The following is a 22,519-nucleotide window of genomic DNA, read 5'->3' as shown; positions in this document are numbered from 1 at the left end:
ACCTAAAATATTTAAAATAAAAAGGATACAAATTATCATTAAAACTTCAATAGTAATCGTCCTTGTTTGTTGATGGATCGAATATCATATGGCATCCTAAAAATCAAACCAATTACATCACATATATCAAAAAGTTTCAAATTTAAAACAAGTCGTCATAAGAAGCAGAGTTTACAATATGGACAGGGGATTTAAAAATGTCAATTTGAATTAATCATGAATCGTTGTCAGTTTGTTTTTGATCAACGAGTTTGAATGTCCCTCTGGGTTCTTTCGCCACTATTTGTCGGTTGGTGTATTTATAATTTCCAACGGTTCGATAGTATAGTGGGAACTTATTGTAATAACGGTACTAGTGAATACTATTGATACGGGTACTTATGTACACGTATATACATACATGTATCACGTGATACTGATATTGAGCGGGAATATTTTCCCTTGTTGGTCACTTCTAGCCAAGCATCAGACTGGACAACAGTGAAATATGACGGACCCCGGTTTAGATAATTCCGTAAAGCAAGTTATTGTCCAAGAAGTACAAAATGCAGTATCTGCTTCACAACAAGATACCCTTAACCAAATCACCGCTTTGATAGATAACAGGCTATCCACATTCCAGGGAAATATCCAGCAATCTCAGCGAGATATCAGTCAATCCCAGATGTCCAAGATTGAAGAGACTTTATCGGAGAACTATACTTTCCAACGGAAGGGGAACGAAAACCAGTACAAGCACGAGGTTAAAGTCCTGACGAAGTTAACGGAGGCAAAAGCACAGTTAGACGGACCTGATTTGTCCGTAGAATCCATTCATCAAGCTAGAGACAAGATTGTTGAAGGTATGGCCATTGTAAGAGACAGGCAGAAACTCATTAAACTCGCTGATTCATCCGAATTGGGTTGGAGAGTCGTGAGGGAGTACACAACTAATCCAATTGCCGACGACTCCGAAGATGAAAAGAAGATGATAAGAGCGCAAAATAGAGCTGAACGTAGGAGCAAGTCAGACAAGCTTAAAAAGTCAACGAAGACGGTCAGGAAAGTGCCCTATTCCACCAAAGAGAGAGATCCAAACCCTACTTGGAGAACAGGGAGATGTTTTAATTTTTGCAACAAGGGCCATTGGGCGAATGATTGTCCTGAGAAGAAAGATAAGATAAGTATATTTAAAAATTTTGAATGTACTAATTTGTATTATAATATGAAAAAATGTTCTATTGGTCCAGCTGAAAATTCATTCAGTGCAAATGTAAACAAAGTAGAAGATAAACATACGATAGAAATTACTCAATCGAGACCAAGTGTCATTGGTGATCACTTTTTACTAGAAGTTGATATACCTGTCTCGCCAGTAGGTAAATTGAGGTCAAAATTACATGAATGGAAAACTATTACTACTAGTACACATATTATTGATGTTATTGAAAACGGGTATAAGTTACCGTTAAAAACGGAACCAGAGGTTACGCATTTGAGAAATAACAGATCATCTTTAAACAATGCAGAATTTGTTGTTGAAGAAATTCACAAGCTTCTTAAAAAAGGTTGCATTTCTGAGGTTTATTCGAAACCAACTGTAATAAATCCGCTTACAGTAGCATTTAATAAAAATAAACCAAGATTAGTACTAGATTGTAGGCATTTGAATCCACATCTGTTTAAATTTAGATACAAGTACGAGGATACTAAGATAGCAAGAGATCTCTTTCAAAAAGGAGATTACTTATTTAGTTTCGATATTAGATCTGCTTATCACCATTTGGAAATCTCAGATATTCAGAGAACTTTCTTAGGTTTTGCTTGGAATTTTGATGGTAACACAAGATATTTCGTTTTCAATGTTCTTCCTTTCGGTATATCAACTGCAGGGTACATATTTACAAAAGTACTTAGAGAAGTAGTTAAGCATTTGAGATCTGAAGGCAAAAGGATAATAATGTTTCTAGACTACGGGTTGGGTGGAGATAGCAATTTTGAAAAATGCATAGAGAGCAGTCGAATAGTTAAATATAAACTAGAAAATTTGGGTTTTTTGATTGCACACGAGAAGTGTTTTTGGTTACCAAGCCAGAGATTAAAATGGCTAGGGTATACTTGGGATACAAATATAGGTAAAATATTTGTTAATGAAGATAGAATTATGAAAACTGAGAAAAAGATTAGTTTTTTATTGGAAGAAACAAACGAAGGGGTAGAAATATTTGGATCTAGATTTTTAGCTAGCATTGTTGGTCAGTTGATATCTATGCAGAAAGTCATTGGTGACTTAGTTAGATTGAACACTAGATACCTTTATGATTGTATCTTGGGTAGAGCAAGTTGGGATGCACCAGTCAAAATTTGCAAAAAAGCAATTAATGAAATACATTTTTGGTCTATTTCATTGCAAAAGCTCAATGATGCTGGAGTCGACATTTGTAAAGTCGATCAGTTTGATATTGTTGATATAGAAATGTTTTGTGACGCCTCAGATGTAGGCTTTGGTGGTTATTTAACCTCAGATTTGAATGCAAAACTTTTTTTGCAAGGAAATGTCCGGTAACTGGACAGAACGAGAAAGGAACGAAAGTTCCACATGGCGCGAATTAGAATGCGTCAATAGGTTTGTACAAACTTTCGATAATACATTTAGTGACAAAACCGTCAAAATTTATACAGACAATCAAAACGTACCTCACATATTAAGAGTTGGAAGTAAGAAACAGAAATTACAAGATATAGCTATTGACATTAAACAAACTTGTGTTGATAGCAATATAAACATAATCACACAATGGGTTCCGAGAGAGAACAACACACACGCAGACAAGCTCAGTCGACACACTGATCACGACGATTGGGCTATTCATTCTGATATATTTGATGAAATCAATAGCTTATGGGGTCCATATACAATAGACAGATTCGCCACACACTATAATACACAGTGTGAACGATTTAACTCTAAAATATGGTATCCCGGTACAGAAGCAGTTGACGCATTTAGTCAAAACTGGAACACAGAAACAAATTGGTTAGTTCCACCACCATCACTCATTTCCATGGTCGTACGCAAAGTAGAAAACGACAAAGCCAACAGCATGCTTGTTATACCGGAATGGAAATCAGCTCCATTTTGGCCGTTGCTATTCGCATCGAACAATCTCACCAAATTTATTAAAGGCACAAAGTTTTTACCAAAACAACACTCAGTCGTTAAAGGTAGTGGTAAAAATGGCGTATTTGGTGAACGTATTCTGAAATTTCATATGTTAGCAATCAAACTAGAATTTTAATGTAATCAATATTATTTGCAGGTTTAAGATTGGAACAAAACGTCCAGGCTGCCATAGACAACAGTGGTATATCCCCGGACAACAAACTTAGAAATTTAGCCAACAAGATGTCCAGCTTTATCGTGGAATCCAAAGCCGAAAATACCAGTAAAAAGTACTTTTATGGTTTTAAACGATGGAAAACTTTTATTAATGAACACAACATGTCAGAATTACCTGCTAACCCAGTTCATGTGGCGCTTTATTTGACATATCTTATCGACAAACATTGTTCTCCCAGTGTAATAGACTCCGCTGTATATTCTATCAAATGGGCCCATGAGCTTAATGGCTTCAATGATCCTACTAACAATTCGTATGTTAAATCACTGGCCGAATCTGTAAAACGTTTGAACGGTAGACCAGTAGTCAAAAAGGATCCAATTAACAATAATATTCTTTTTATATTTTTGATTTATGTTCATTGTACGAAAGTTCAGAAGATTTATTGATAGTTCGTGATTTGACCATGATTTTGATAGGTTATTCAGGGTTTTTGCGTTACGATGAACTTAGCTCTTTAAAATGTAAAGATATCACAGTTTTCGATGATTATTTAGAGATACACATTTCACGTAGTAAAACTGATCAATACCGACAGGGTAATAAAATTTTGATTTCAAAAGGTATCACTTTAGCTTGTCCATTCAAAATGTACAATAGATATATTAAGTTAGCTATTCTAGATGAGAAATCTGATTTATTTGTTTTTAGACCTATATTTAGATCTAAGGGTATAGCTAAATTGATACGTAAGAATAAGAAGATGAGTTACACATCAGCTAAGGAGAATATTGTAAAAAGAATTAGAATTGTCGCCCCTAATCTTAATCTAGGTTTACATTCTCTTCGTTCAGGCGGTGCTACCGCTGCTGCCCAGTCTGATGTGAACGAAAGGTGCATTAAGAGACACGGGAGGTGGAAGTCCGACACAAGTAAGGACGGGTACATTGATGATACATTTGAAAAGAGAATGTCAGTTTCACAAACACTTGGGTTGTAAACTGAACTGTGCCCGCCCTTTCTTTGTGGTTCTAGTATTGCTGGGCTATCGGCTATATATTTTAGTATTTATTGATATGCCTAGAAATAGTATTTAGTAAAGTTGATACTTATAATTTCCAACGGTTCGATAGTATAGTGGGAAATTATTGTAATAACGGTACTAGTGAATACTATTGATACGGGTACTTATGTACACGTATATACATACATGTATCACGTGATACTGATATTGAGCGGGAATATTTTCCCTTGTTGGTCACTTCTAGCCAAGCATCAGACTGGACAACAGTGAAATAAATTTCATTTTATATTGAATTGTTATTCTAATTTGTATTTAGTAGGGATTTATATTTTACTATTTAGTAAATTGAATTATTATTTCAAATAGTATATTTATTCAGTTATATACAGTCCAAGTGTACCTCTCGAGACGGTCTTCCGAGCATTTTGGTTTGGACACAGGTTTCCAAAATTTTCCACTTTATTTAAAATGTAGTCTTTTGACTGCAGTTTAAATGGAGTTTGAACCGAGGTAACTCGTTTTTGTTGGTTTTTCCTGGCCGGCGGGATCGTTGATGACAGAGCCCATATTTTTACACAATTTACTGGTTTTTCTACAGAATTCCTTATGAAAGTTGATTCATAGTGCATTGATACTTATGCTTCATGTATATTGTGTATATATATATTATATTTATATTTAATAAAATATGGGGTCCACCAGTATTGCTGGGCTATCGGCTATATATAGTATTTTAGTATTTATTGATATGCCTAGAAATAGTATTTAGTAAAGTTGATACAAAAAGGTATATACTATGAAAATAAGAGCGCGGGGCTTAGAAGACAAATTCAAGCAGTTTGATTGGACGAAAAGTTGTAAGTTTGTGCTAACCTGTGATACTGCACAGTATATATTTAAATACAATGATTACCATGTAGGCGAACTAGAGTCACTCATTAATATGAAGTTAATGATATTTAAACTGTTTTGCTCCTGGGTATATCTGTTTCAAGTAATATCCAAATCGCTTAGTATTATTAGTTTTATGTATTTTTTTATGATTAAAATTCAGGTCAAAAGTTTTATATAGACAGCTATATTAAATTCTGTTAAGCATTTCTATCTTTGTTTAAAATTGAACAGACATACTATAAACGTACATAAATGCTGTTATAAGGTATATATGTCGTAAAACCTATAACAAGTCTATTTCTAAAACTTAACAGTCTTGTTATCAAAAGGTTTGACTTTGTAAGGAAATATCTAATGTGATAAAAAAAAGAAGAAGGCCTTTATTAAGATAATAAAAGAACAATATCTCGAAACCTAGCATCATCTATGCATTAACCCACAAACCTTAAGTAGAATTAATATATGAACATGTTAGGTTAGTCTACATAAAAAAAACTGCCACTCTAAGAATCTTAATAAATAAACCAAAAATAGACAATTATAAGTTAAATGTTTCCTAAATATGCTGCAGGTATCATCGAACTAAAAATACACATCTGCTTTACTTTTAGATATGCGCATTTCTTTATTAATCTACTGAAATTGAACTTCGTTTAATTGTAAAATGAATAAGTTAAAAAAAGAATAACTATTTTTTGGTCAGACATATCTACCTCAAGTACATACTGAATAGAAACATGGTTACCACTTGTTGTCGGCAGTAACCCTCTCACGAAACCAAAGCGTTCTTTTGTTTATTCGGGTTGTTTAAAACGGATTGCAACATATTACCCGTAAATCCTTTGTCTTGTGAAGAGAGAGTTAAATCAAAAACTACAACAAATCTCTGAATAATAAATTCGTAGGTACAATTTCTTTCCATATCCTATAACCATAATTTTCAACGGCAGTCTCGCCAATTATTCATGAAAACCCGACCATGCAGAACTTTTCTATTGACTTCGTTGTATTTGTGTCATCTAACTGTTTAATCTAGCATACGTTTTTCTTCGTAAGTGCTGTCAGTACGCTGTTTATTTTGAAAATTGAACTCACAAAAAAACTGAACTCCGAGGGAAATTCAAAACGGAAAGTCCCTAATGAAATAGCAAAATCAAATGATAAAACACATCAAATGAATGGACAACAACTGTCATTCCTGACTTGGTACAGACATTTTCAAATGTAGAAAATGATAAATGTATTTATAGCGCTAAACCTCACACTTGAATGACAGTCGCATCAAACTCCAGGTGCTTGAACAAAACAAACATAATAGGTATAATTCTCAAAATAGGGGTACAGCAGTAATCACCGTGTCACAATCTCAATTAGAATAAAAACAAACAAACCCATCTTCTTATACCTAAATATTTAACAAAGAAGCACAATAAACATCTATCAAATTTTACAACCACAATCATTGCATACTTATAAATGTATTGTAAATCAAGCCATAAAGGATTGAAATATTTGAAGTCCATTGACTGAATGGCAAAATTCACACCAACTCTAGTATAGAGTCGCGTGATTGACGTCAGAATTTACATGTCACACAGGAAGAGATATAAAACAATTTTGTCGTTCAAAGTGCGCATGTGTGTGTAGGTGTCTGTTTATAATATTCCTACGAAAAAGTGTATTAACAAAAATACCGAACTCTTATATAAATTCAAAAAGAGCGAAGTCATGTAAACACGGACAAAATCAAACATTTCTAACTCAACGGAACAAATGAAAAACAAGTCAACATAAAATGACTTGATACAATTATTTCCAAATGAAACTGAATAGAGGATTAAAACTCCAATTAGTTTGACAGTTGTGTATAGGTCCGTTAAACTGACATAATTGGTTAGTTTGACGTGCGTATTGCTTTTCCGCTAATTTTTCAAAGTCCCAATACTACGTTTCCGCAAATTTGAAATATACGTTTCCGCAATTTGTATTTATTACTTTTCCGCAAATTTACCTGGTAAATTAAAAACATTTGAATGTACATGTATGATAAATTATTTATTTTTTCTTTCTAATAAAGAAAATGTTCTGATCTCAGTATAGCTACAATTTACTAGATATAACTACTGACTCGGGTATGGATGAGTTAAACTTCATTGAGAAATCTTTGATTTGGCTTACTTGCCAACTGACATGATTTAAGAATGCTTTGTTGAATTAATTGCCGATGCTCAATCTGACGATAAATGCATGAGGTCTGCCGATTATATATTTGAATTTTATATAAATGGCAATTGAGATTTCCACCAACCATTGGGCATCACCCCTGACCCCGAGGAAAAGAGAACAACGAATGGTGTCGAGTCTTTTCGTGCCTACCTGAACGAGCAGTTTTACGCTAGCCATCCTACCATATTTGTCTTTGTCGATGTGTTATTGAAACTGAAGACAACATCTTACATAAAGATGAGAACTCTAACTGTAAAAGCACCCGTTCGGAAATATGAAAAGGTGAAGATGGCCTTCCTTCCTGAACAAAATACAAAATTTGTAAACGGTGAATGTGCTTATATGGACTTTTTACGACGTGTTGGCTACAAATATTCTGCCAGAACTGACTTATGACCTCATATCAAGATCTTTTTTAACATACGTTTTCATACATTTTAATGATGTATTTTACTTACATGTTATGATGACCTTTAACTTAATACATATTAATTTTTTATTATAGCTTTGCTTTCGATCAATAGGTATTCCTTAATTATTTGCGGAAAAGTAATAATTTATTTTTTCCGGAATAGTTACTTTTTTTCCGGAAAAGAAAGATATTTTTTTGCGGAAACGTAAACTTTTTTTTCCGGAAACGTCATCTTTTTTTCGCGGAAAAGTAATGCCAATTTGCAGAAACGTAAAACGCCGAGTTTGACAGATGCCCAGCAAAACTGTGTAAACATATCACACCCTAACATTACAACTGACTTAAAAAAAAAGTTAAAAAAATATTCAAATAATGCTGACAAAGACGCCAACAAAAAAGTTATTGTACATAAAACCGAATGCCGTACTAATATACATTATATACATAGATTGATATAAACGATATAATACTGACTTTTATTCAAAACATTATCTTTACCAAATATCTATATTTTATGAAAATACCAATTAAGTATATATAATATCATACAGCGTCAAATAATCTGATTACACATTCTGTTGATTTGAAATTGACGATGTTTGCTAATCGTTTTCATTTTTACACACTATTACAGGAACGAGTGAATGATGCAAAACATAGTCACTAACGCTACCTAATAATGTTCTCCGTATTTTACCCAGTCCCCTACTTCCGACAACTACATATACCGCTTTCTCTCTATTTGCCACATCAACAATACCTGGCCCTGCATCGCCGTTAACTCGTACTACTTTACCATTTATCTAAAATATAATACAGATAATTTTTACAAAGGTATCACCAGCATCTTCCATGGTAAACGGAAAAGAAATATTAACAAGATCAAGTCTTATTTAGAACCGTTAATTTGGGGAAAAGTAATCTTTGGGTACTGCATTTTACCATGTTTAATAGAGAAAAACAATTAGATAAGGATATGATAAATGAAAAACAAACATTGTTTTTATAAACGTGATTTTTTACCATCCATTTAAAGCCAGGTCAGGGTTGTTTCTGTGATGTATTGCGTCTTAACATTTTCTGTATCTCAAAATCTAGTATATCTAAACTATATTTGAGAAATAAACTTGTGTGGTTTTAATTTTGTACTGGTTAGTGCTTAAGTACATGTATGTTCCGATTGATCGGTCAGCTTGGATTTGTTTCATGTAAAACCTATCTGATAACAATACATATCCTCAGTGTGTTCTAGCCAGATCGATTCCTACCTTATGCTTTTTTACGAGAGCGTTGAATTTCTCTGCTATTTCCTTTACATGTTCTTCTTCTTGTGCCACAAGATTTGTAACTAGAGTCGGGTCTACAGACATCAATGTTACAGCTACAAAAACAGCACACATTTATAAAATTCCGAGTCCTATATTGAATGTGGATGCAAAAGTTTGGTAATATTGCTTATAAGTTTTTGAATTTTAGTTACTTCTGTGTATATATTTGTGTTATGATATCTTTGCATTAGAGAGGCAAACGATACCACAGGTCAGTAGTTTTGTTTTTTTTAGGATAGTTTAAGGTTCGTAAATTTTAGTGAAAAAGAAATCATCTGAAATAAACACGATTGATAGTTTGAAAATATTTTATAGATAGATAGATAAAAGATCAACATATCGCATCACACCGAAATTAAAGTATTAAAGATGTTGCTGTATCTGTCCTATTTCTATATGCGTAACATTTGTACTTTCAGTAATGCGGACATTCTTCGAGTTGATATTACGTGTAAGAAGTATTTTATTTTAAATTGTAACCGTTGACTGATTATATATGTCTATGCCATTCTTGGACATGTTTAAGTTTTTTCATGGGAGATTTTAAACATAATGTTAAACTCAATTCTCAGAATTTCAAGAGTTTAGGGGACTGAGAGTTCGTGTTGATTAGTTAGTTTTCTCTGTTGTGTTTTGTATATTAGTGTTTGTCAATTGGTCATTTTCTTTTGTCCCATGGCGCTGTCGATTTATTTTTATCTATGATTTGAATGTGCCTTTTGTATCTGATATGAACAATAATGCTTCAAACTTTTAGCTTTTTAATGAACTGTTTTGTGACTTGTTTGTACTTTTGTCGTCTGTAGTTTTGTTTTAGCCATGGTACTGGCAGTTTCTTTCTTCGACCTATAACCTTTGTATCTTCCGCCTTTTCTTGAAAACTGAATGTTGATCTCTAGTTTCAGTGTGTTAACCTCCGGTTGACATTTAGATAGCTCACATTCCTAATTATTCATTATAATATTTTGCAACTTACGTTGTGAATTTATGCGATTGTATTCTGCGCAATAAACAATTACCAGTCTGTCACTTGATCTAAAACCATTCTTTACGTACCCTAAAATTGGAGAATATACTTTGTTAACTATAGGTATTATATAGAAGAGTTGTCATTCATTTGGCAAACAACAACAAAAAAACAGGACGTATTCATTGAATTTATTTTCACAAAAGTTATTAGCAATTATCACAATCGTCAGATCTCGTTAGTAAAATCAAAAGTAAAACTAATTAATATACATTTATTGTAAAAAACGTTTTTGTCTGTAGATTAATTCCAATATCCCGCAAAACTTTAATAGATTCTATGAGAATCATTACGAATTGGGTTTTTCAAGATAAAGGACTTTTTACCATTTTTTCATATTTACGGAGAAAACTTTGGTTTTATATAATAAAAACTGTAACCAGCAAAAATGATTACTAGTAGCTAGACATATCTGCACATATGTGAACTTAGTCGAAATTTTCAGTCGCTTTATATAGTAATCATTGCTCTAAAAATTACGATTTTGACAATCTTTACATAGATCCGATTGAGCAACACATATGCTCCTTAGACACAGGCACTTGTCTCAAAAAAATAATTTCTTATTAAGGTATTTAGGCATTTTTTTTTTAGACAAGTGCCTGTGTCCTTAGAGCCTCTAGTAAGCTCACCTTACCCAATGGACCAAGTGAGCATTTCTCATCACTTTGCGTCCGTCGTCAGCTAACAATTACAAAAAGCTTCTCCTTTGAAACTATTGGGCTAAAGTTAAACAATGTCTGCAAAGATCATTATTAGAAAATTTAGTGAAATAGAAATTTGTCCGTTGACCCCGCCTGACAACCATCATAGCTACCATGGCTAAGAAAGAATACAGGCAAAAATAGTCATTTTTTTTGAAAATCTGACACGCGCAAAAATGTAAGGATTGTTTAGCTCTACAAATTTTTACAATGTTTTGGCGTTTTTGCCTTACATCTTAAAAAATAATATATATAGATAGAAACTTGAATAATCAAAAATAACCAGCAATACAACATCTACAATTAAGACAATATAGAGGATATCGTCTGACGTCTCATTGGAGTAATTGTCCTTAATGACAATATTTGTCATTTTGGTTGGTTCTGTCTAACTTAAGAGAAATTTTAATAGATACACAGACACTTTTAATAACAAAAATAATCAACAAGGCAAGCTCTAATAACAAGTTATATTTCGCTTGTCGAGTTACTTGGCAGTCATAGTTTATAGGAGTGACTTTCCAGTCCCTTACATAGATAAAGAAGATGGAGAAACTAAACAGACTAAATGATCAGTGATACAAGATCACCAATACATATTTTTGTCATGAATTCTATTCTCGTATACAATGTCGGAAAGTGTCCTTTGTTGAATGTGATCATAGACCAAGGTGAGCGCTTTCCCTTTGTATGCTTTAATTCACTTGACAAAATCCCATAGGAATAAGGATAAACTACATGCATTTGGAATAAATGAATCTTCTTTACTGACTTTTGACGTAACAGTAACATTTCCTTATAGAGTAGTAGTGCGGTGACTGAAGGTAGATTTTTTTTAATTTAATCTCCCCACCGAACACACACCTATATAATATATCATTGGAAAGAGGAAATAGTTTACTATAATAATATGCCTGTCGTCAGGACTTGGTATGGTCACAATTTTTTTAAATTGAGGTCAAAGGTCATATGTGAAAATCTGTGAAAATTTGGGAGGGTTTCAATTTTGACATTTTTTTCTATTTCTAAACTCTTCATAAATACAAACGATACTGTTTTGGCTTTATTAATGTTTGTTATTATACATAAACCTTAATCATTAAGATTTGTTTTATCAAAAAAATCCTAAAACGACGTTTTAAAAACAAAACTTCAAAAATTAAGTTTTCAACCTATAATATGTTTAGAGCACCTTAACCTTTTATAAAATTTCAATTTCAGGTAAAAATCAAGTGTCATGCAGGACAATACTTTAAAATTATTTTTTAAACTATCATATTGGGTGAGGTATCAAATCGAAGCAATAGAACACTACAGTCAAATATGACCTCAAATTGAATTGCGGATACTTCAGGTTTTATTATAGACTATTCGTTGCTTTTGTTTTTTTTTTCACTATTATTACTGCTTCCATATAGTTTTATCTGTTGTTGCGTATTTTACTCTGGTTAATACCTATTACATTATAAGTTTTGTACCTATATCCCCCCTTTTTTTCCTTGCAACGTACCACAAACTTCAAAAGTATTCCATATAAAAAAAGAAGATGTGATATGATTGCAAATGAGGCAACCCTCCAAATGAGACATAAATTACCAATACGTCCAGTACGGGCTTCAACAATGAGTAAAATTTATACTGCATAGTCTTCAATTCACGAAATGAATATTGTAAAACAAACGAAAAATCTCTCGATCTGATTGATGTACAAAATGAATAGGAAACAAAAAAAATATAGTATATAGAAACATACGACAAACACTGCATTACCGTCTCGTGACTTGAAACAGACACAAACAGAATGTGGCGGGGTTTGACTTTTTTAAGGGCACGCCAACACTCACCAAACCCGGGGGCTGGGACCGTGTGTTTCAGTTCAACAAACTCTGTACCTAATCAACCGTTATCTCCATCATCTTCATTTTCTCCAACCGTCACAAGACATGTTTTTAATATTTATATACATTTCACTCATGGCCACAGGTATGCACATGAAAGGTTCTGCTCAAAGCAAACACGTTATTTTGAGTTTTGAGTACAGACAAGGTATTGTAGGAAGTCCGAAGACATTTGTTCCCAAAAAAAATACCAGCTTCAAACCATCCCTTTCAATTCATCCAACTTTGAATATTTAACAGAGATCTAAAATGGGGTTAAGATGACATCCATATGCTTGTCTGCAAAGATGATGGGGAAACATTCTGCATGAGACATACACACTATCTTGATGTCGCTCAATTTCACATTAGATATTAGATGTAGCGTCGCACTCTACTTTAAGAAGCATAAAATCCATTGGCATTCAATATTTCAACAAGGTGTTTCGAACCAAAATCATGGTACATTTGTAAAGCCAATCCTAAATGAAAAGGAGTAAACAAAAAATGGTCACACAAACGGTTGACCCAACAACTGCTTAAGCAATTGCGCAATTTCTGTGATGCCATTTCCTGAGAATAGTCTTGGCTATGCAGTTTCATCGAGTTACCATAAAATGAATTGCAATAAAGACGAAGTCATTGACTGAATTGAAGAAGAAAGAGACAATTCATCCGAAGTTGGGTATATTTCTGTAGAGTTTGTAGAGCTGTCTTTTCTATTGTATACTTGCAGTGGAATGACATATCTGTCCGTTATTTGTGTCTATTACATTTGACATAAAAATTTTGAGTTCAGTTTCCAATCGACTAACAGCTGATATGGCATCTCAAATAGTTATTTTGCTACAAAATATTGTTATATTTGCCTTGAACCTGTTGAAATTTTTTGACAACTGAATTTCTATAGAAATCAATGAGTTAAGACTGCATTTTAAGTAGAATATTTTAAATTAGAATCAGCTGGAAGAAAAGATCTACTACTAAGTAGTATATTTATCTAGTAACGGTGTCATGAGGAATGACCATTACATCGTTGTCAATTGCCAAAATAAAATTAGTAAAAGCAGTATCGTGATCTGAGATATCTGCTTTTTTTTCGTTTTTAGCAAATAATTTGTAATGCAACCAAAATGACAGAGTGCTCAAGAAGTTTAAAAGATGGACGGGAAACTATTTCAACTTTAACTTTATCTGACACGGTTAAAACATTCTTAATACGCTCATCTGATTCAAACTTGAGTAGTTTTTTATCTTTCTAAAACGTTTTGTTGCAACAAAATATACAAGCGCTCCAGTTGAACGACTGCATTCTAGAACGCGTACACATACCCGAAACTGAGGGACAACAGACCGATAATTGTATGTCGTCATTAAATATCAGATTAGAAGCTTCCTCGCTCTAAAAGGGGGGACAAATATGTTTACTTGTGTAACTTTTGAAGCATGAACAATGATACACAGCCTGCACGGAGTTCTGTAAATTAACAGCTTTCGCATGAAACAGTTTGATGTTCACCTCATCTAATCTTTTATTCAATACAGATACAAAAATCGACTTTCCTATACTGGGAAATTGACTCAAAATTTCAACCATTTTTTCTTTTCTTTGCAAATTAAGCACTGTATAAAATTTAACAACTTTTGTCTTTTCTTTGGACTTAATGGAGCAAGTTGAAACATACTTGACATATCACGGAATATTTACTTAAACTATCCGTCAATTATTTTGATTTTGCAATTAGACTTTTCTGACAAAGTATATTTAATGTTTTTATAACAAAAAAACAGAGAATATAAACACATACAAACAAAGAATGTAGCATATATCAGTGCAAATATGTGTATATACTAGCGAAGAGGTAGTAATAGGTGGCACGGTAGTATTTCCTGGCCATAAGGGATAATGATAGCCTTTTTAGAATTTTCACCACTTTCTAACACTGCAAAAAATTCTACATTCACAGTTAACTGAAGTACTTTCATTTTACCATTCAGAAATGAATTTGGATATGTACCATGACCGTTTACTTTTTTTGCTATTTTTAAAATCCTGAGGCCACTAGTACTTTTAGGTCTTTTATGGTGCAGTGAATGCAAAATTTAAAAAAATTCTCAAAAATTCATTTTCATCTGTATATAAAATTATTTGATATTTTTCTACACCTGATTCATCACTCAGTTTGGGAAAGTATGTTCAGTTGATACTGTATGTTTTGTCCAATCACACTGTTTAGATACATTTACCTAAGTAGGGTACACAAAAGAGCAACCTAAATTCTGGAAAGCAAATACTACCGTGCCACCAATATCATATATCAGTTGAGAGCAAATTATTGACTAATATACAAAATGTGACGGGAGGCAAGTGATTAAGTTCCGTGTTGAAATTGAAGTTTTTTATTCCATTCTTTTTCCATTGATTTCTTAAGTTTTTTTTTCATATTTTGGTTCCGAAATTTTTTATCACTGATTAGTTTTATGAAATACTATATGCTAAAAACATTATGGAATAATTTTTATTGCTACTATGAAGAAGAAACTAAAGTTTGTGTCTGAATTTGCAATTAAAAATACCTCAATTTTTAACAGTCTTAACTTCGCAAATTTTATAGAGTATAAGAAAATGAAACACTAAATAGAATATTTCGATATATGAAAATAGCTTCAGGAAAAACTAATTCGGTTAAATGTAAGTGAACATACACAATTTTTCATTTTGAAAAAGGGGGGTTGAAACTCTCCAATATACTACTAGTCATTAAAACGACTTTTTAGAAAAATGTGACCGTACGAAATTCTGACGACAGGGCAAAAACTTAAGAAGACATATTTGTCTTTAAGTTAAGACCATTTTTAGCCGTGTGTTATTTGGGGAGATTAAACTCGCGATCTAGACGACTTTTTACACTTCTGCCACCGCACTATAGGCAGTCTACTTCAAGAGATAATATACAAAAACAAAAGAAACCATGGCCAAAAAGACTTTTAACATGTCAAAGTTAAGTTATAGTTATTGACCAAGCTAGTCGGTATATTGGATTTAATCTGCACGGCTCGGGTGACCCTGATCAACCCGAACGACGTAGGGTTAAAGGGTCACACGAGCCCGTGCAGATTAAATCCAATATACCTATAATGCGCTTTGTCAACATTACTGCCAATCATTTTCCATATTTGCCGATGGTTCTGTTTAGTTTAGCATAAGATTTTCGTACTTTCTGCTTGCATCCATTGAGTATGTACAGTAATATCCCACATTATTTTGTGGTAACAGATGATCGTGCATAGTATATTTAAAATAGATTTAAAGTAAAAATCAAAGGTGGACAAACAAAAAACTCATCAGGCTTCATCTCAGTACTTAACGACAACTAAGTCAAGTTTAGAATACGGATTATTGAAATTTTTATTTAAATAGACGTATAATGTCAAAATGATGCATTATTTGAACATGGTGTATTGGTCGACTAGCCTTTACATGATCGTACTTCAAGGCTGTGGCCTCATTTATGGTCATTAAAGGGTTTGCATTCTTTCGTATCCACGAGACTGACAACCTTGGTGAATGATAAAAGTCAATTTAAGAAATATTGTCTATCTTAAATGAAAAAAAATATATGATATGAAAAACATATATTTTTACATACACTAATATTAAACAATATGTCAACGAGCTGTATTGATGAAAGCCGTAGGACATCTTGAGACAACAGATGTCTATAAATGGGACATACATTCAAATGAAATGTAGTTACTTAACTGTCTTTTCTTCTTTTCAATAAATGGCGAAAAATAGATTATTTTCCTTCAAACAGTCAAAAAGCATCTTCATTTTTTTTTATGATAATTCACCTTATGTATAAATTCGCAAGGTCAGAAGGGCAATGAAACAAGAATTTATTGAACTTCAACAATCAAATGAATTTAAACAATCTGATAAACATATTGAAAGGATTTTAAAAACTTACAGTTAAATGCATTTTCCGCATGTTCACTTCCATCCATTGCCACCACTACGGTTCTTTCTTCTCCGGACATTTTTAAATTTTATTATGTTATATTTTTAATCAAATTTGATAAACGAAATATTTATCAGGTCGAATAGATTACATACGTAAACACGTAAGACAACATGTGTACATAGAGAAGTCACTATCGACTGGTTTCCGTTGTTAAAACAATCAGTTAAAAAATGTGTACCAGATGCATTGAGGTGTTGCATTATCCTTCAAAGTAATTGTTTCGTATTTTAAAATTTTACTTTTGGAAAATGTTTTAAATTGTGTATGCATTTAATGAGCATGAGGTAAAAGTGTCTCTTAAGGCATTAATCTAATATATTTTTATGCTGTTTATATCTGATGTATAATATATTATGTATAATGTTAGATTGTGACACTGAAATAAACTAATCACTTACTTACTTACTATATAAAACTTTGAAAATCAATTAAATGATTAAAAAAAATATTGCTGTTTTAACACACAATTCTTAAATTTTAAATACCGAGTGCTAAATTGACTAAAATGTGAATTGAGACTGACAAATTTAGTTATACTAACACTTCATTTAGAAACAGAAAATGTTATTTTTGTTAAATAAAATTGAGAATAGAAGTCTTTAATAATAAAAAATAACGGGCGCACATATCAACCAATCAAGATTAGCTATACTTGTAATTCTGAATACCATGTTACGCCAATTAAATCTAATGATTTATTGTAACCTTCAACGCAGTGAAAAATTCCTGCACCCGCTTCAGCTGGCACCTTACAAAATGTGTACTGATTCAGTGATAATGGATGTCATACTTAACTCCGAAATATACAAATGAGCAATGCAACAAAATTGATAAGATAAAAGAAAAGAAGCTGCATGATATACGCCGATAAGATCTCAATATACTTACCTATTGTCATACAGTCTGATATCGGTGACTGAACTTTAAAGAATTCCTTACAATAACGTCAATGCATGGTATATAGGAACACACAATCTTGAGCAAGTATCACAACAAATTGTACATTTGAGTCTTCAAAAACTCATTACAGAATCCAGGCTCATTTTTTGTAATGCTAAATGCACGTTCCGTTTACAAATAACTCCCATAGTGTCGCTGTTTTAAAAAAAAAAGTTGAAATGTAATATAAAGCACTAAGTTGGAGAACTTTACAAACCAAGAAATGCCGTAAAAGTAGTGCCAAAAAGTGGAAAACATGATTTATTTATTGTTCGAAACTAATCGACTTTGAACTATCCATAGGTTATTTCATTTGAACTTTGGTGTATAGCTGTCTCATTGGTAATCATATCATATCTCCTTACTTTTATATTTTTCAAAAATGACTGTTAAATGTGAGTACTCTTAGATTGGTAATTAAAAAAAAATATAGGTTTTATTTTGTATCAATGATACTATTGAAACAAAAAGAGATTTTCAATTTGGATGTAGAAAGAGATTCGATTTGGATGCAAAACACCATTTTACTGCCTTATCACTCGATGAAGCTTATCAGCGTACTGTATAGGAGTAACACGATGGGTGTCACATATTTAGCAGGATCTTCTAATCTTTCGTGAGTACATGCGATCATCCACAATTCTTAGTGGGGTTCGAGTTGCTCAGTCTTCTGTACTAAAAATCTGAAGTACTAGAAATTTACTTTTAATATTCAGTACTATTTTGTTACTTTAAAATAATTGTAATATTTAGGTATTAACAACTCTCTTTCGGTAGTCCTCTTGCCGGTATTGTTAGTTACTGTATATAAAACAGGTTGTCATATGGAGATATAACGAAAAGACGTGAAAACGACGAATTCCGCTGTCAAAGATGGTGCAATTATAGTTATCTACGATTGTGAGTTTTTTAGAATGTGTTAGTCTATAACTGTTTATTTGGTTAAATAACAACTGTTGGTTGATACCCTTGTTTTTAGATAGATTAAGATATTTGCTGGTGTCCTGGCTGAATTAATATTTGACTACCGTCAGTTAGTACGAGAACGGGTTTTTTGTTGACAAGGGTAAGCATGAAGTTCCTCAGTAGACAGGACAGTCTTTTTAGTTGTCTCTTGCACCTTTATTCCACATCATATTACTAGTACTTTCCTTTTTCCTATAATCAAAGGGTTACTATATATATAAAGCTGCTAAGCGCTTTCTCTATAATTGGATTTTATTTTTAGCTGCTTAGTTTGGACGTTGGCGCATGGACAATTATTGCATATACATTCTCATTTATATAAATCATACTGCTAGGTTTTCTTTTTGTGATATTTTGTAATTTGTTGTTTTGTTGGATCATTGTCTTATGGACAATTATTCAACTTCTCATTATATTGCACGAAAAGAAAACAAACTAGAATACGATATAATTATAAAATTTATTTTACATTTTCAGCCCCACTAGTAAAACAACAGAGTAATCAGCTGTAATATAATATATATATAAAACAGTAAAAAAGATCTTAAGTTTTACTCAGTATTGCATATTTGAGCATTATGAAACCACTAAATGTTAGACATAGTCCAGCAGATAGGTGAATAATTGTGCACTTTGTGTTAAAAGCATAAAATTTGGTAGAAACATTGTTTGGACCGTTCTAAACAAAATTAGATATGGAGGCAAGCTTGATTTTATCCACTTCCGGTTTTATCATCAAAATGGCGGACATGCATTTAATAACTGATTAAAGGTTATTTAATTGTCACAACTGATGGCCAAAATTTGCTTTGTAGGCTATAATAATATTGTGTATTCATGGTTTTAAATTATGTATCATTCATTTTCTTTGAAACCCTCGGGGTATTTTTTTCAGATTCTTGTCACTTCCGGTAAAAAAATATCACAATAATGAATAAGCAATGTTGTCAAAAAAAGGTTGAATATCATTGACCTTCTCTGATATATTTGTCTGATCATATATCAGAATAGCGAATCGTTCGAGTAATTGTGTAATAGTGGTTTCGACATTCAGAGTACTTGCCAGGATTGTGTTCAATATCGTAGCGGCTACATAGGGCTATGTAGATTAATGACTAGCCTAACTGCTAAAAGTTAGCAAGCTCACGAATTAAAATATATCTGAAGTGTTTTCCTGTCCTTAAGCAACCCATAAATATCAGCTGCATTTGTGACATGAAAGCAGGACACAGCAAGTACTACTACATCGGTATCAACTGTAGCAATAATTCTCCTCCCGAAAATGTGTTCATCCATCAGTTTATTTGACAGAAATAAAATGAACTCTGTTTTGTTTTTATCTACACCTGAGAAAATCTATCAGTTTCGTGGTTAGCAGGTTTGCCTTTGACAACGTCTCCTTGTATCGTCAATCTTTATATTGTCTACAATAGTTACATCTTGTCAATGTTTCGAAAGACTTCGTATTAAAGTAAATCAGACTAAATGCTGGTAGATGGAGGTGATTTTCTTGTGTAAAGGACTCGTCCAAGTTTCCTCTGAGATAAACTTTTCATTGTGGTACTGTCCATCTATTTATATTCATCGAACAACGAAAAGTATCAACAACTGCTGAGGGAGCTATATCTTTAATTAGTATACAGTTCGTTGCTGTCTTCAATAAATTGTTTTCCTAACTCTTCTATCACAGACGCTACATCATGGATAAACGACATGTGAGCACTTAGTTTCTGTTCGTGGTGAGTTAGGTCCTCCTCCTCAAGAAATCGATATATGACTGTCCCTCTGTTATCGTTCGGTCCTTTTTTAAACTCTTAAGCAAGTCTTGCAGTTTCTTGTTAAGCTATCATCCATCTTCGAAGGTCTAAAGGGTTTTCTGTTAACTATACCTCCATCTGACTTAAGAACATGTTTATTTCATGTTGTTTGTCTGATAGTCAACCATTATTCCTAAGTGCATACAAAAGAGGTTTCTTGAGATGCTGCACGATGAGAGATCGTTGGAGAGTTAATGTTACAGTAAGGATTCGTGTGCAGCTGTGGAATATTAACATCTAAGCAATCGTTAGTGTTTCCTGCTAATAAGAGTCGGTTGTTAAAGTTTGTTCATACAACAACATACTAACAAGAGTAACGAGAGATCTTAGAACAGAAGTTTCCTCACAGTGAACTGGAAAACTATCGTCAAACGTAAATGTAACAATAAACATGTCGCTGCGAATTATTTAACTGCTTTATAAATCTGCATTTAGTTTGAGTCAATATCATTATCACCTCATGTCTGTAACGAGGGTCTTATATCACCTTTGAAAGCAAGTTAATTATCTCTCCCTTGTTTTATTCCTGAACATCAGGTAAATAAGCAAGCATTAGATATAAGAAGTTGTTGTACGAGTGCCATTGAGACAACTCTTTATCTAAGTCAAACATGTGAAAGCTCTCTCACAGACAAACAACCCATAATTGTAAAATGTAAGAAGTCTATTTTTTATCTTTTACTATAAACTCTGTCTTCAATGTCCACATCTAGATTCCTTATTCGCCTTGGCATCTTGAATAATGGTGCTAAATCTTCTTCGGTTATGGAATCTTCAATGTAGCTGGTGAATTCAGCTAATGCGATGCCATGGCTTATTCGTGTTTCTCTTCCTTATTCAGTCCCATCTTCACTAAAGACTTTTGGTGATAAAGGAGGGACAAAAAATACCAGAAGGACAGTCAAACTCATAAATCGAAAATAACTGACCACACCATGACTAAAAATGAAAACAAACCAATAATACACATGACACAACATAGAAAACTGAAGAATAAAAAACGCGAACCCCACCAAAAACTAGGGGTGATCTCAGGTGCTCCGGAAGGGTAATCAAATCTTGCTCCACATGTGGCACCCGTGGTGTTGCTTATATGATAACAAATCCGGTAAATAGTCTAATTCGGTAGTTCACATTCATGAAGGGGAAGGGGATTGTAGTTACGACGTAAGGAACATATCCTATACCATTTGTGAAACGGTTATTCCAAAACGGTCAACCAACTCGTGATGGTGTGCGTAAAATATATGAAAGTGATAAAATTTAGTAAGTAATTGGACATGATATTTCGTTTCTTACATACAATAAGGTCCCCTGCACTGATATTCTCTAATAAAGTTGTGTACTGAAGCTATAGTGCACATCGACGAAAAGGGATATCAACATTACTTGTTGTTTCTTCGTGGCGGTTCTCATCTGGTTTATACGAACAACAAGAGTAACATACACATGCTGTCATGGCTAATTTTCATGGTAAGCTGGTTTCAAGCTGCGATTGCCTATTTGTTTGTTTTTACATATATCATCTGTATTCTTTTGATGTCTTATTTAAGCTCTCTTTAGTTATGTGTTAAGATGGCAGGCCTTTTGACATGTGGCATTGTTTTTTTGTGCATAGTACAAAGAAGACCTCTACCATCATATTGTGTATACAGATTGGTCGTAGACAGTTAAACATGGAAGTTCTTTGTATATAACGAGATTTACCGCCAAAGTAACATATCCGGCACCATTGTTACACTTTTGGGGCGTAGGGCATTGCAGCTATTCGTCTGTCATATTTTGACATATTATACATTTAACATTGAGAATGGAAATGGGAATATGTCAAAGAGACAACAAACTGACCAAAGAGCAGACACAGCCGAATGCCACTAATGGGTGTTCAATGCAGCAAGAAATTTCCGCACCCGGAGGTGGTCTTCAGCTGGTCTCTATACAAAATTGTCAAACTAAACTT

At 33.1% G+C, this 22,519-nt stretch overlaps 1 protein-coding gene across 1 annotated transcript; it reads right to left on the bottom strand.

Moving 5' to 3' along the window:
* Positions 1–8,325: 8,325 nt before the first annotated feature.
* LOC134713737 (universal stress protein Sll1388-like) lies at positions 8,326–16,976 on the bottom strand. Its single transcript, XM_063575027.1, has 4 exons — positions 16,784–16,976; positions 10,181–10,261; positions 9,145–9,257; positions 8,326–8,679 (listed from the first exon to the last, which is right to left on the bottom strand). Exons 1-4 carry the CDS (start codon positions 16,851–16,853, stop codon positions 8,479–8,481), a joined length of 465 nt encoding a protein of 154 aa, XP_063431097.1. The 5' UTR covers positions 16,854–16,976; the 3' UTR covers positions 8,326–8,478.
* Positions 16,977–22,519: the final 5,543 nt, after the last annotated feature.

This window comes from Mytilus trossulus, chromosome 4 (assembly GCF_036588685.1).
Source record: "Mytilus trossulus isolate FHL-02 chromosome 4, PNRI_Mtr1.1.1.hap1, whole genome shotgun sequence".
Taxonomy (NCBI): Eukaryota; Metazoa; Mollusca; class Bivalvia; order Mytilida; family Mytilidae; genus Mytilus; species Mytilus trossulus.
Note: the sequence above shows the minus strand (reverse complement) of the source record. Positions and strands in the feature narration are given on the sequence as shown.